We start from the raw sequence: 16,218 nt of genomic DNA, 5'->3' as shown, positions 1-16,218 counted from the left end.
TCTGGAGTCAAACAAACACGTGCTGAGTGGAGGGATTCACTGGCGAACTTAGGGCTCCCTTAACACACTTGCTTAAGAAAGGAGTGGGCCCCTTGCAGGGAATCCAGCCTTCTCCCTTCTTCAGATGTGACTATTTCCCCAGCCTGGTTAGGCAAATCTGGCATCAAACCAAAATTTCGAAGAGTAAACCACCTTTTGTTTCTTTGTCCAAGTAGCAGAGGGATAAAAAGCAGTTCAACAAACAAGATGCCAATAACCCAGCCAGCTCACCTCTCACACGGAGCTTCTACTACAAAGCAAATGAACCATTTGTATGAATCTACAGTAGAAGCCTGAACCTGGGAATGCTCCTTGTGATAGGCTAACCCAAGAACAACCCTCTCCTGGGCCCAAGAAGCTACCAGTGTCTTTACTTCGGAAGGTCAAATCAAGCTCTTGGATTTAACAGTATAAGGCCCTCAACCCTTAAAAGACACACTACATGTTTGTATGCTAGGTTTCTCAGGACTGAAAACTATCAAATACAGTTCAATCAAAAGGTCACTAGAAACAAGCAGAAATTTTTTGATGAGGAGCAACTTACAGCACTGGTAGAAATCCACCGATCTGGATTCTTGCCACAATAGTACCTCACCCAGATTCAGCCACAGACCATAGATGATGAGGGAGTGGTTACACAGTTCTGACTGAATCAGGTTAAAAAGCACATTCCAGTGAAGTTCAGGATGCAGAAAAGGATTGCAACAGACATTAATGAGAAGGGAACAAAGAGTGATTGCCTTATTCAGACACTTCCTCCCCCAATTCCTCAGCTGAGAAAGTCAACAGTCTCAGAAGTCCCATCTGACAATAACTATTCATCCTGGCCTGGGAAGCCTGAATTACAGGTGCTGAGGGACTCCACAGACCTTGCCCTACCAAGGTTATGGCTCACAGATCTTCAGGGGAAGCCATGGAGGCTTCATGATGAAGTGAGTTCCTGCCTCCCACCTATTCCTTAAAGATCCCAAAACCATTTTCTCCAAGGTCAGGATAAATGAAGAGACAAGCTTCAAATCCAAGTAGAATCAAAATTTCAAAAGAATCTTATTTGCACCTGTGGCTGAATTTCCATTTCCTAAACTGAAGCCAGATTTGTAATGAAGGGTTTGCTACCTGCAGTCTTACTAGATTTCAGAACATCCCATTTTATTCCTGTGCCCAGCCTAAGTGACTTGCTCACGTGTAGTGGCAGAGCTAAGACCAAAGGTAAATGTTCCCAGAACCAGCCTACTATTAAATAGTTGGTGTTAACTGCCTTTGAGTATCAAGTATAGTCCCTCTAAGATGATGATGATAACAGGTGACATTTATGGAGCACCTACAAGCACCAGTACTCTCTTTATATTAACTTATTTAATATTAACCTCTCCATGAAGTGGGTACTTAAGAGGTTCATTTCACAGATGCAAAAACTAAGGCATGGAGAGGTTAACTGACTTGCTCAAGGATCCAGAGTTAGTGGCAGAGTCAAAATGCAGACCCAGGAACTCTGACTCTAGAGCCCAAGCTCTTAATCAGCAGACCACACTGTCTTTCTCAGGATACTGTCAGTCCATTCTGTAAACACTAATCAAGCATCTGGGCACCAAAAACTCTACTGGACAAAAGCACCTATTCACACAAAACAACTAGAAAATTTGCTTTTACTCCGCCATGCTCAAAGTGACAATCCATGCTGAATGCACCCCAGATCCTACCTCCTAGCTTACCGCTCAGACAAACACCTAAAAATTAAGCCCTCAAAAGTAAGATGAACAAACAAAAAAACTTTAAAACAGTGTTTAGATCTCTAAACAGAGATCACACACATATTCTTCCCTGGGCAGGCAACCAAAACAGACATTCTATAAGGTCAGTCCATAAATTCCTATTCAGAATTTTGAGCCTGAATTCAAGGAATAGCTCGTCATTCATTTAGCTCAATACCACCGAAACATCCAATCAGAAACTGGTTTTCTTTGCTTTTCTCTCTGCCCCCATCATCTTTTAGAGGGTGGCAGAAATACTCACAGGCAAGCTTGAAGGTCTTGACTGAAGACTCAGGTTCATATCTTCTTGCCCTCCCTTACTGGAGGTCATTGAGGGGGCTGAGGATGCCTGAGACCCAAATGAATCTTGAGATAACTCCTAAAACAAGAAAAACAAAAGCCGTGAGAGCCTGGTATTGATAAACCAGGCAAGCTTGCTTCATGATGAAAGGCCTATGGGACTCTCTCAAACAGGGGAAGCTAGGTGTGAGAGACTGCCCAATCACACACAATATTATCCAAAGGCAGAAAAAAACAAGTTGTGGCTCTTAAGAATGTCAACAGTGGACATAAGACTCTCTGATGGCACTCTTGACCATTTATCACCACCCACAGAAAGCTGTTTCTTGGGGATAAATGCTAAAGTCTAGCTAACTACAAGTTATATCTAACAAGGAATGAGACCACCTGATTCAAAAACACCAACAAAACACTCACACTAGGACCTCTGCATTAAAATGAGTACTGCTTCCTTTAAAGATATTTATTCCAACAATGCCACCAATGCACAAAATCTTTAATGGACCTGTCATCACTCAGTCATTCTCCTTTTTTTGCTCCTTAAAGAATAAAGCCCAAATTGTTATTTTTAGACTTTATCACCTACCTTGCTCATAGACATGGCTACAAATGAAATTTAGCTATTTCCCAAAATCAAATCCACTCTCAAAAAAAATAAAAGGATTTGCTACCACTGAGAATATTCTAAAGAATGTGATGTCAGCTCTGACAGCAATTTCAAATGAAGGGCTCCAAAATATTTTGAGCAATAGCAGAATGGAACGGCAGTTGGATGAATGTACAGTACAGCCTCCCAAAGCGACTGTTTTAAAAAAGACCAAACTAACTTGGATGCACAAGTTCTGAATTCTGAGTTAAAAAAAAAAAAAAAAAAAAAAATCAGTACCGTTATCTTTATTTCTTTTCTGCCTATGCAACTTTCCATTGCCCTATTTCATGAGTATGGAGAGCTACAGGTTTTTATGCAGTTATATCTTAATTAGTTCAATCAGAGAACCAATTCTGTATGGCAAAGTTCTCATGACACCAACCCCCAAAGTCTGCGGTCACACGTAGGGAAGGGCATGAGGAAGAGGCATCTTACCTGTGGTGGAGGGAAGCGCTGCTGAGAATAGGCAGTTTGCTGTGACTGCTGAGACTGGGGCTGAGGGTACGCAGCCTGCTGGGAAAGCGTCGAGGATGCTGGCTGCTGAGGTGGCGGCTGCTGGTAAGGAGACTGTGCCTGCGGCTGTGAGTAGGGGGGCTGGCTCTGGGGGTGCTGCTGGGTGGTGGACTGCTGGGTGGGGTACGGGGTTGGGGACTGCTGATGGGGGGGCTGGGATGGCTGCTGGGAATACGGAGGCTGAGAGGACTGGAGCTGCGGTGGCTGAGACTGAGGCTGCTGCTGATATGAAGGCTGGGCGTGAGGGGTCTGGGATGGTGGCTGCTGGGAGTAGGGCTGCTGCTGCTGCTGGGGGTGAGGGCTTTGCTGGTTGTAATACGGAGCCTGGCCCTGCTGACCATACCCGCTGGGGCCTGGCTGTCCATAAGGTGGAATCTGTAAAAGGAAAGGATACTTTTAGCACTGACCCTTCTGGATGAAGAAAGGTGATTATGTCAGAAGCCATGCCCTGAAGGTGGGTATACAACAAAGCCAGCAAGCCAAGCCTCACAGTTAGAAGGCCCAGGGTTTTTCTACCAACCCTGTTAAACTGAGCCAGGAAGGACAGCCAGGCTGGGTTCCTATTTGGTTTGTTCTGAAGTGGACTACATTCATTCGCAGAAAATTTACACTATTTAATAAAAATCTGGTCAACTTACAAGAGTTCAAGAACAGCTGTTTTCACCAATGAGTCTATTCTTTTTATCATGGCCCAGACTGTTTTTATAAGCGCTAGGAATCTGTATCCTAGCCCCAACAAAGAGTCAAGAGCAGGCTGGCTCAGCTGACTGAAAACCTAGGGTTTAGAATCCAGATGGTATGCCAATCACTAAACTACCCTGGTGCTCTTTTTCATTTAGTCTTCATTCAAAAAGTATCTGACAGCCTACTTGCTTACTTGTACCAGGCACTACTCTAGGCACCAGGGATACATCTGGCAAGGAGGGGGGAAAAAAAGACCAATAATATCCTTCCCAACTCGCCTCCATTTTCTCATTGAAAAAAAAAAGTGATTTTATATAAGGGCATACTTTGCTTTCAAGTATTAGAAGTAAAGTTACATCTTATATTCTATCCCTCACCATTTTCAGTATGAATATCACTCACATATAAATGGTAGAAAATGCTGTCAAAACAAAAAATGGCCATAAAAAGATGATGGTGCGGATGGTCAGATAAAAGGAGATGAGTAAAATCTTAACATCTGCAATAGCACTGTTAGCATCTTTACTGCTCAATCTTCCCTTTTCCTGCTACTCCCAGTCCCTTCTAAACATTCACTGTAAACCAGACAGCTGTATGTTGAAGGCCTTGAGAACATGTAGGGCCTCTTCTCTCCCCAGGGCACATGGTATGAGTGGTTTTTCTTGGTAGCAGTGGATTGGTGCTCAGCCACTGCCTTTTTCTTTCTTCCCACTTCCTTCAGAGATCGCCATTCAGTGGGTACAAGCAGGCCGGCCAGGTCAAAGAAGACAGATACGTATAGCAGGTGGCCAGGGAGCAGTTTTTCCTTCAAGCATACATGCGATGGCGACCACAACCTTGGCCTTGTACGTAGCACAGTGAAACTAACTGAGTCAGTTGGCCTATGTTCCTTTCAAGAGGTTTGGAAACCAAAGACACATTCTGATTCTACAGCTGAAGACCACATCTTGGACAGCAACAAGGATTAAGGTAATCGGAGTCAACATCTACCTGCTGTGCGTAAGAGAGGCCGCCCATGGTACTCTGCGCTCGGCCCTGCATGGTCATCGGGTACCGCTGCGGGGTCTGGGACCCATATGGCTGCCCTGGGTACCCATGTCCTTGCTGCGGTCCTGATGGAGGTCCCTGTTGTTGCGAGTATGGGTTAGTCCCGCCGTATGGCTGAGGTCTCATCTTGCCCATCTGATCCATTGGACTGGATGGCTACAAAATAAAGAGCATTTCATTAACCTGAAGCTTTGATGTCCTCTAGCCAATATGAACACAAACCTTGGCATACAGGTCTGTATGCCATAAAGGAAAACAGTTACTATGAAATAAAGTAATGGTACAGACCTAGTAACCCTTGAGCAAGTCATTTAACCTTCCTCAGAACCTTGATTTTGTCATATGTAAAATGGAAACACCACCAGTTTGTGAAAGCATCTTCTAAGCTATATACTACTTTATAAGTGTGGTACTACTTGAGATCCAAGGAACGGGCCAGGTGTGGAGCAATGAATACACGTACTCTATGGTACAGAAAAATGAGAACAAAGGCCCTTCAGCTGGGAGGGGATGGTGCTGCTATACTCTGCCATGATCCTGTTCAATAACACCAAAACTGATGCTTTAATACTGCGGTAGGGAATTCAAATACACAAGCATCTAGATGTTTTTATTCTTTAAATAGTGGAAACTTATTTCCTTGCACATCCAGAGCCCAGTTGTGCTATGGCACGAGGACTTAAATTTATGCTTTCTTCCAATTGGGTATCATAGCTAAGTTACAGTTGTTGAGGGAATTTTGACCTTGAATTTATTTAGAGCCTTGTACAACTCAACTGAAAAGTTCACCTTCTTTAATATTCAAGAACTTGAGGGTATAAGGCGGGTAGAGATTATGTCTCTCTAAAAGACAAGATACAGAGGTACCAATAATGGAACCTCAAAGCTCATAGGTATTTGGCTACAAACATAACTTCTAGCTCTTTGTGGTGCAACAGGATCAGTCAACTCATTCACTTTCTGACATAATTTTATCTTATTGGAGCTACGTAGAACAGAGGCCCAGCACACTTTCCCCTCCCAGAGATGCCTACCTATATCTATTGGTGGTGAGAAGGGAAGGAGGGAGTATCTCTAAGCACTGAAATAGATACACCCAAGTTGCCGAGTAGGCCTGGACCTCACGTAAAACTTGAAAACTGAATTTTAAATTGGGGATGGGGAGTAGATATTAAGGAATTCAGTGGTTCTCAAACTTCAGAATACATCAGAATCAGCCGGAAGGCTTGTTAAAACGCACACTGTTGGGACCCATCCCCAGAGTATGACTCTGTAGGTTGAGGGGGGTGCCTAAGATATGCGTTTACAGCAGTTCCCAGGTGATGTTGATGCTGCTGGTCCAGGGACCACCATACTTTAAGAACCACTGGCCTCGATTACACCTAGGGTCCCTTCTGGTTCTATCATTCTGTAATTAATAAATTATTCTAACCTTAAAAAAACAACAACACAAACCCCTCCAAAATAAGGGGAGGGGGACACTCAAACAATTGGTTCTCTGTATGTGTGTGTGTGTGTGTGTGTGTGTGTGTATATATATATATATATATATATACACACACACACACACACACCTTTTTTTTTTTTTTTTTTTTGCAGCACACTACCTAAGTGTTTTATAATAATGAGGAAGTCGAGCTGTCATGAGGAAAATGGATAAGATAAAAAGCCACAGAGACTATTCTTCTAAATACTAGCAGAAAAAAAGCAGAAACGAAGTTCTCTCTTAGGCTGCAGCTGAAATCTCACCTGAAAAGGTTAACACTGAAACCTCCAAGTTTCTAAACTACGAGAATCATAGTAAAACCGTGTCCCAAATCACTACTACATGTCAATATTATTAAAGTGCTATTTCCAACAATCATAACTAAACAATTTTTGCCCAGACCTGCCTCTGTACCAGAAGCTCCAATAACATTCCCGATCATAACTTTGGAGTCACGTGGATTCTTTTGGGCCTGTTTAGGAAGTTCAAATTCAACAACCGAACTAGTGAGTAATAAATAGCATGTGGTCTTCCCCAGATACACCTGGCAATGGAGCCAAAACATCACCATTCTCTCCTACAAAAAACTCAGGGGCTTACACGGCCACATCATGCCGCAAATAACAAGGAGATTCTCATCTTGTCCTAGACTGCAGCTGCTGTCCATGTGGCCCCCAGGTGAAGAGACTACATTTGCTGAACAGAGACCAGCCCACTCTGGGTATCTCTGTCAGTCTAGATCTCCTCAACACACAAGGGGCAGTCATTACCATGGTTACTACGGAGCTTCTAGAGCAGCAGCTATTAACCACAGCTACAGATCAGATGTGAGAAGCTTCACAAATGCCCGGGCCTCTCCCTAGAGATTCCAATTTAGTGGGTCTAGAAAGGCTTGGGCTCCCTCCCCCTAAACCCCTTAAGATCCTTGGATGATTCGTTTGTGTGTGTGTGTGTGTGTGTGTGGCAATGCATGGCTTGCGGGATCTTAGTTCTTAGTTCCCCAACCAGGGATTGAACCCAGGCCACGGCAGTGAAAGCGCCGAGTCCTAACCACTGGACTGCCAGGAAATTCCCCAGTTCTAATGTATATTACTAGCTGAGAACCAGTGATCTAGAGAAACACTGCCCAATAAAATTTTCTGTGTTGTGTGACTATTAAGTACTTGAAATATGGCTACTGTGACTGAGGAACTGAATTCTTTTTATTTACTTTTAATTAAATTCAAATAACCACATGTAGCTGGTGGTTATATTGGATTGCACAGTTTTAGAGCAATACTCACAAATCATTTTCACCTCTCCCTGCTCAACAACAGCCCCAAACTTCGTACCTACTACATCATGTACAGTATCAAATAGAAAGAGCAAAGAAAGTAATAAATCGATAGACTTGGGTTCAAATCCTAACTGCCTGACCTTGAGCACATCAATTCTTTAACTAAAATGCACATAACTGGGGCTTCCCAGGTGACGCAGTGGTTAAGAATCCACCTGCCAATGCAGGGGACACGGGTTCGAGCCCTGGTCCAGGAAGATCCCACATGCTGCGGAGCAACTAAGCCCGTGCACCACAACTACTGAAGCCCGCGCACCTAGAGCCCGTGCTCTGCAACAAGAGAAGCCACCACAATGAGAAGCCCACGCACCGCGACGAAGAGTAACCCCCGCTCACCGCAACTAGAGAAAGCCCACGCACACCATCAAAGACCCAACGCAGCCAAAAAACAAAAACAAAAAAAACATAAAACGCACATAACACACTTCACACAGTGCCTGGTACTTAAACGCCCAATGAATAGTAGCTATTATCAATAATGATAAATAGTGCTTCTGCCTGGCTCTAAAGTCTGCCACAGTGCTCCGGTTCTACGCATTTTTCAGCCTCATGCCAGACTTCCCACATGTCCAGCTCTACGCAATAGTACCCTGCCCTGCCCTCCTGTCCACAATGGCTTCCACCAGCAGAAACCCAACCCTTCAACATGAAGCCACTTCCCACTTCTTTAGCACATTCTGTTCTTTCACACTTCTAAATGTCCTATTGTAAAATTAGTCAGAATCATAGGTTTAGCACTTAGTTGTCCAGCTAACTGACTGCATCTCTCGAGACTAAGTTCTCGGAAATCGGAGATCAGGTATTTTATCTTCAAAGCGCCCCCAAAGACCCCAAGTGCAGAACTAGGGCTCAGGAACTTCACTGTGCCAGGCTGCCCTACTTTAAGAAGTGGGTAGGGGATACTATGGGAAGAAAGCCTAGATTAAACCACCTAGCCAAAGGGCCAGGGACACCCCTAAGCCAGGTTATGACTTTGAGGGTAGAAAAAAATGGGGACTGAACTGAAAAAGCAAAGGGGAGGGTAGAACAAACAGTCAAGGAAGAATGAGCACACCTCTGAGGAGAATCTTAAGCGCCATCCTTAAGTGCCTCTCTCCTACAACCAGAGAGGTCGTCAAACCACACAGGCATCCACAAACACACTGCTTAAAAACAAAAGGCTAAAGGCAAGTTACTCCCCCCTACCAGCCACCCCCGCCCCATCTCTCACATCAGGATGCCTGCACTCCCAATTGAGGACAGCTACTAAAGGGTTCAAGGATTCTTCCATTAACTTTAGAAACTCCTTGCAGACTAAAAATAAACGCAAGTTAAAAAAATTCTTATTCTAAAAAATGAAATTAAGACATTTCCCTTTCCTGGACATCAGATTTCTGACCCTTTCCCTTCACTAAAGGGTTATAATAAACGGAATACACAGCTTAGCAACTAAAATATATTCAGTTCAACCAGATTACTCTGGTCTCATGTCAAAGTTAAACATCTGCTCATATCAGAAGGGGAGGTAGGCAGGGACTGAACTCACACTTCTGACACTTAAAACCACTGTGAAAGATTTGTGATTTGCAGTTATAGATGAAATGTCATCTTCCAATCTTTCATAACGGAGAAGGGGCCTTAAATCTTCACTAATCAGTTTTTTTGGAAAGTAGCAATTTCAGACCAGAAAAATCCCTACTACATACAAGATGGAAAAACCAGTATCAGCAGTCTGCAGGCACCAAGGAAGAGGCAGAGGATGGGAAACACCAAAGAGCCAGAGATTCCACTCTGGGAAAGACAGAGAGGAAATCCCTTCAATGGGAAACCACAGGAGTAGATTACTGTGATTACACTTCAAAAGCAAAGGCTCTGCCACAAAGACACATAATTGAGAGGAAAATGCTGCCCCCTTGATCAGGGAAGTCGGGCCCCCTGCTATATACTCTCCTGCATTCATAAAAAATAAAAATAAAAAAGAGGAAAAGAGCCATAAGAAAACCCCCGTCTCTATTCACCACTTATCTCTTTCCAGATCACTGGACGTGTTACAAACTGCCTGCCAAATGAAATGCATCAAAAGTTGCAGTTTCCCTAGGCATCAAAGGCAAGGATGCCTAGCAGGCTGGTCCCTTTGAATATATTCAGAACAAACAGCTTACAGACTAACCACTGCACAGAGTTTCCCTGCTCTAAGCAAATGGAATTAAAAGCCCCTCCAGATCAGAGGGCTAATGGAATCCCTTACAACTTCTTATTGCACCAAGGAAAGCCATAACGACCTAAGGGGTTGCTGAGATATAACACACTGGACTTCAAATTCTCCAACGTCTGATCACAACTGATTGAGAAGAGAGCAGAGAAGGCGGGGCCAGGGACTCCAACCTCAAAATGAGAGATACTGTTCACCAAAACGCACCACACCACATGCAGTGGCACCAGGAAAGAGAAACTTCTTAATTTTCTTGAAATAAAAGTCCAACTGAGGAAAGTTCCAGGCTTCAGTCCCAATCCAAAGATGCAGAAAGGAAGTGACCGTGTAGCAAACCAAAGGAGCCAGATTTGGTACCCAAGGACCAGCAAGAACATGACTGGAGAGAGATGGACCAGGCTGCCAAAAATGTGTCCATCAGAAAGCAGAAGTCTTGACTACCACTTTTCCTGTCACCCTAAATGCCAACTAGTTGAGGCCAGTAGAAACCTAGAATATTATTTCTTACTCATTGCGCTTTCAATTTATTCCTGGCCAGATTTGTTGTATGACTTTTAATAATAACAATTAAAAAAAGCAACCCTGGCTCTTTAACCAAAAGAACCACCTAATTGATTCCCACAGTAATTAACCTGCATTTTACCTCAGAGAGCGGTAGTTAAGGAAGTCGGCACTGCTATTTATAACTCATCTCAAATTGAGGGCAGACTGCCTAAAATCTAACACATCCCAGCTGTACTCCTGTTTGAACTGGGGCCAAGGGAATTTTTTAAAGCAATCTTGGCACCGAATGAATGACACCAACAGTATGAGAGCTCGAGCGGTTGTGTTGTGGTGACGTAGCACTGGAGGTGGAATGGGAGGGGGCCAGTGTACTGTGATCCCTCTCGTGCACGCCTGCTGCTTGCTGAGTCCCAGTACAGTAAGCTGGGAACCGCCCACTGAGAGCCAAACACAGGAAAAGGCTTTTCCTGTGGAACGCCTTGAAGTGAGAAACACATGGCTAATCTGCATAAACGCGAAGCCACACCACCCCTGCCAGGAAGGTTAGTGCTCGTAATCTCTGGCCATGAAGCTGGCTGCCTGGGAGGACTTGGACTGGCGCCTGATAACCCAGAAAGAGCCGAAAGAACAGATGGGTAAGGACCCCGGCAGAAAACAGCCCCAGGTCACGTGACTCGCCACATGGCCCCGCCAGCACAAACTATTGTCTGGCTGTGGAGCTCCCATACAAAGGCACCCGGCCTTGGCTTCCTGTGATTACAGGGACAGGCGGCAGCTGTTGATCCAGTTCCCCTATGGGACGCTCCCCTATTGAGGAGCATTCCAGGGAGGGATAAATACAAAAGTTAAGGCCTCTCCCAACCAACATGCTCTCAGCTTCCTGCAAGCTCCACGTGGCCCCACACTCAGTCTGAGGAAGGACAGAGTAGATTCCATAGAGAGAACCACCCTTTGCACCCCGATACACGTGAGCTGACCAGCATAAATCATTCTCATAGTGCCCCCCCTCCCCAGCCACACAGACATCTGTATCCTCATCCTGTTTTTTCTCACTCCTCCAGTACACTTCATGGCTTTGAAGACTGGTCTAGGGGCCCAACCCCAATCAAGGAAAAACTGCCCAGAAACCTGCGTTTAGTTCTATCCCAGACCCTGCCTCCTAAAATAAGGAGATTCCTTCCCTTCGTTTTGTTTTGCATTTAAACAGTCATGTGCCCACTGTTTATGTGACCCAGGATAATAAGAGATTCTTCACTTCCTATTTGGCCTCACCAGAGACATCACTAACGATCTCCTGAAGCTATACTAATGATAAGAAAATAAAAATCTCTCATCAGATGTACCAACACCTGACCCAGGAGATCAACCCACTCAGCCTATGTTTCTTACCATTCATAACCTGAGAATAACACCCCATTTTTCTACTTCACAAGAGACTGAAAACAATTCTTTCATTTTAGTTCTAGTTCATTCCAGTTCTCAACAAACTGGTCATATGCCTGTGGTGAGAGAGGAATTACCAACAACTAGTTTACAACTACCACCCGAAAGAGTTTTTTAAAAAATTCTTTCAACGTTCCGTAAGTGTCCAAGTTGAATATAAATAAAGAATCCAAAGTCAATTAAAAGTTCTATCTACCCCATTCTGTTTACAGAAATGATTCTTGAAGATCAGGGCACATTCCCCTTTGCAGCCTTAAGAGCCCATTTCAAAGACATTACCTGAAGCATCAAGCTGACCGAACTCCTAGGAGGGGCTGCAACCTGACAACAGACTCAGGACCTTCCAACCCACACTGTCTCTAAAGTGATAGAGAACAAGACAAGATGCCTGGCTCTCTCCCTGGCTCAGAGATATTTAGGCTACTGTGCTCCATCCTTCCAGACCAGAAAGTCAGAAAAAAACTCACTAAGGGTAGAAAAAAAGAGACCAAAGGGGGAAAAGTCACTGAATCGTCCACAAAACTCAAACAAATGATGAGAGCCAACCGTAATAACCACCTCGCAGCTGTCCGCCCAGAAGAGGCGTGACAGAAAAACCACAACCAGGTGGCTGGCATTTCTTTATTTCTTCGTTGGGTCCTGAAAGAGCTCTTCAAATAAAGCAAGTAGAGCACTAAAGTAATAAATTCCCCAACAAATGATAAAGTTCTTCTCATCCAGAGCACTTTCATTAGCCACCTTTCAAAGAGAAAGTGCTCTTCCAAAAATGATGATCACTTTTTTGGAAGACCAAACTTAGCTAACCAATTTTTCCCGATTTCCAATGAATTACAAAAGCCTCTAAAAAAGACACATACCTTCTTGAGAAAGAATTCTTCAGGTACTACTTAAAACCCAGGGATATAATATATAAAACAGTAAGGCCCCAAGACAATGATTAAACAAGAATGAAATGCCACTTGATAAAATTAAACATCCCCTTGTTTACAGCTTTTTAATCTCAAGAGTAAGGCCGCATTACAACACGGTGAAAAGAGTACACTAGACTGAGAGAATGCCTGGGTTTCAATCCCAGTTCTCTGACCAGCTGGGGAGAGAGGGGTAGGCACTAACCAGGTTGTACCTTAACCTCCTCAGCTACACACTTGAATCCCGCCCTCTAGATTCTGAATCAGCAGCTCTGGGATGGGGCCAGGAATCTCCTCAGGCAATTCTCATGTCCAGTCTGGGAGCATTTGGGCTGTATGGCCTCCCTCCAAATCTCCTCCCATCTCCAGCACAGAATGACTCTAGAACTCAGATGCACGTTCAGCTTCCTTAGCCAAACTATGGTCTGAAGAGGGCAGTGCCTGGCCAATAGAGAAAAACCAGGAATGGACCTCAGATTCCCAAATAAGCAGCATTCTCAAAGCCAAGATTTCCCAAATTCTTATACTTAATTCCCGACTGTCTTGTTCACCTGACCACCTATTACTAACAATACTATATGCTTTACTTATTTACCTTGTTCACTGTCTGTATCCTAGACTAGAACATAAACTCCGGGAAGGTAGACATCCGTGTGTAAAACAAACTTTCCTACTTTAAAAGAGGAAAAGAAAGGGGACTGTGAAAGAGAAAGTGGAATTCTAGAGGTCTTGGCAATTCCTAACCTCTTTCATGCTGAGAGGAAATGCTTTGGTTCAACACAGTAAGTCCTAAGAGCTCTGCCTCCACAATGCCTTCAACTTCTCTGTCCCTCAGTTTCTACATCAACAGAATAGAGATGGCAGTAGTAGCACCCTTAGGGTTGAATGAAGTAAGTTAATACATTAAAATGAAACAAAACATTGTTCTTCAAACCAGCTGGACATGCTCCAGCCTCAGAGTCTTTGTATTCACTGATCTCTCCACCTGGAATACTCTTTCTTCTCTCAGGTATTAGTATAGCTCTCTCACATCAAATATCACTTCAATTTGGCCTCCCCTGGTGTACCCATTTAAGATTTCAATCCTGCACACTTCTTACAGTTGTTCCCTGATTAACTTTGCTCCTGAGCACATATCACTAAGCATACTATATGCTAAAGTTTACCTATTTATCTTATTTAATGTCTATATCCTAGACTAGAATATATAAGCTGCAAGGCTAGAATACAAGGTATGTGTCTGTGTTTGATTGCTATATCCTCCAGCACCCAAAATGTTAGCTATTATCATCCTACACAAGTCCCAAATTTCTAAGCAATAAAGCTTAGAAACCAGACCAAGGTCTGGTCCCACACACTCAAGACCAGAAACCCAAAGTGGTCAACTAGAAGTTAACTAACAAATTAATTACTTCCCCCTCTCCATATTCAATAGGAGAAAAAGCAGAATGGAGCTGAAAGAAGTGTCAAAATACCCACTTAAAAAACAAGAATACAGGACTTCCCTGGTGGTGCAGTGGTTAAGAATCTGCCTGCCAATGCAGGGGACATGGGTTCGAGCCCTGGTCCAGGAAGATCCCACATGCCGCGGAGCAACGAAGCCTGTGTGCCACAACTACTGAGCCCGTGAGCCACAACTACTGAGCCCGTGTGCCTAGAGCCTGTGCTCTGCAACAAAGAGAAGCCACCACAATGAGAAGACCGTGCACTGCAACGAAGAGTAGCCCCCATGTGCAGCAACGAAGACCCAACGCAGCCAAAAATAAATAAATATTTTTTAAAAATAAAGACTTAAACACAAACACACTCACACACACACACACACACACACACACACACACACACGTTAGACACCAAAAGGGTTGACCAGTCCAGTTCTCAAGCTCTACCTACTTTCAGTCTGTTCTCCCAAAGGAATCTGTTCAATAGCTCCTTCCAAGAATCCTGGCAGTAAAGCCCAATGGTTTTCAACCAGGGCAATACTAGCCCTGAAAAGTGTTTGGAAACAAAGTACGAAAGTGCCTTTTCGGTTATCACAGCGATTCTGTGGTATTACTGGCATTTATTACCTGGGGAGCAGGATGCCAAATGTCCTGCAATGCATCTCCACACAAAGAAGAGCCTCACTGAGAAACAATGGACTCTAGCCCATTACAAGTCCAATCTGAGATGGAGAATTTCCTGTAACACTTGACCCTGGAGCAGTGATGGGAAAGGGAATCAGAACTGACTGGTACCTATCCCAAGAGCCCAACAGTACAAAGTCACCCACTAGCCAAGGTAACCATAAATAAAAATTTACTTTATAAAATAGTTGGAAAATAATTTACTGAAGGCAGTACTTCCCCAGTGCATTAATTACAATTATAATTATATAGTTATTTGTAATTATTTATTTATATCTTTCCCTACTAGAAAGTACTCCATGGCATTATGAATCCTGTTGCCTGATACATTGTAGAAGCTCATTAAGTAGCTGTTACATTACTGTAAGCAACTGCCAAATGGTAGGTAGGTACTCACGTGTTTTTCAAAAAAAGTTTTGCCACAAGACTTCTTACCAGACTGGCAAGTCCCAACTATTGTATGCTTTAAATTAGACAATATTTCAGTAACAGGACTGGACAATTAAGTGAGCTAAAAAAAAGTTCTTATCCTGAAAATTCTTGAGAAATGGGGCATATGATCAAAGTCCAAGAAAACTTGATGGTATACAAGGAAAATAGGTTGGTATACTGCCTTCCAGTATATGCTTAATAATTAAAAACTTAACAATATACAGACCTTACTACCCACACGAGGTGTTACAGGTTGACATCAGAAAAAAGTATTTCCTCCCACAAACAATCCTTTGGTGTTTCTACTAGGGAAAGGACCTTATTGTGAATGGACCACAGCCCAACTGAGTAGGTTAAGAATGAAGCACTAAGTAGGTTTAGACATTTTCTTCCCTACCTATTTGTCATTAATCAGGAATTGATACGGTACACTTAAGGGATACATGGAGAGGCAAGGGTCACATAGCCTTTCAAACAGAGCTTTACCCAGGAGAGTGTATATCAACTTTTCAGTGAAGACAACACTTCTAAATCACACCTAGTTCTTTTGACCTAGTTTCTAAAATACTACTCCCTCTTCCATATGTTAAATTGCTTTACAGATAACTGCTCAAAAATAGACAAAAAAGGCAAAGGCAAAAACTGCTTCTAGCCAAAAAACTTTAAGGCCTCCTTGCCTTCTCCTTTAAAAAGCTCTCTTTTCCCCCATTCCTTTTACTTTATCTATAATTCCAAACTTGGTCTGGCATGGGTCATATAAAAAGGTTCTAAATTTCTCTAAGTGCACAGTTCTACATTCTGCCAAAGTT

The 16,218-nt window shown here is 43.4% G+C and overlaps 1 protein-coding gene across 4 annotated transcripts in view; it reads right to left on the bottom strand.

Annotated features, from left to right (window-relative positions):
• ARID1A (AT-rich interaction domain 1A) overlaps nt 1-16,218 on the bottom strand; it is a 70,655-nt gene that overhangs the window by 38,510 nt on the left and 15,927 nt on the right. For all 4 annotated transcript variants that reach the window (XM_057547414.1, XM_057547403.1, XM_057547397.1 and 1 more), the window contains exons 2-4: nt 4,927-5,139; nt 3,175-3,627; nt 2,053-2,169 (exon numbers count right to left, since the gene is read on the bottom strand). In XM_057547414.1, coding sequence (XP_057403397.1) covers nt 2,053-2,169; nt 3,175-3,627; nt 4,927-5,139 — 783 coding nt within the window. The remainder of the gene's footprint in view (nt 1-2,052; nt 2,170-3,174; nt 3,628-4,926; nt 5,140-16,218) is intronic.

The sequence above is a fragment of the Balaenoptera acutorostrata genome, chromosome 1, assembly GCF_949987535.1.
Source record: "Balaenoptera acutorostrata chromosome 1, mBalAcu1.1, whole genome shotgun sequence".
Taxonomy (NCBI): Eukaryota; Metazoa; Chordata; class Mammalia; order Artiodactyla; family Balaenopteridae; genus Balaenoptera; species Balaenoptera acutorostrata.
The sequence above is the reverse complement of the archived record's forward strand: the minus strand, read 5'-3'. Positions and strand labels throughout refer to the sequence as shown.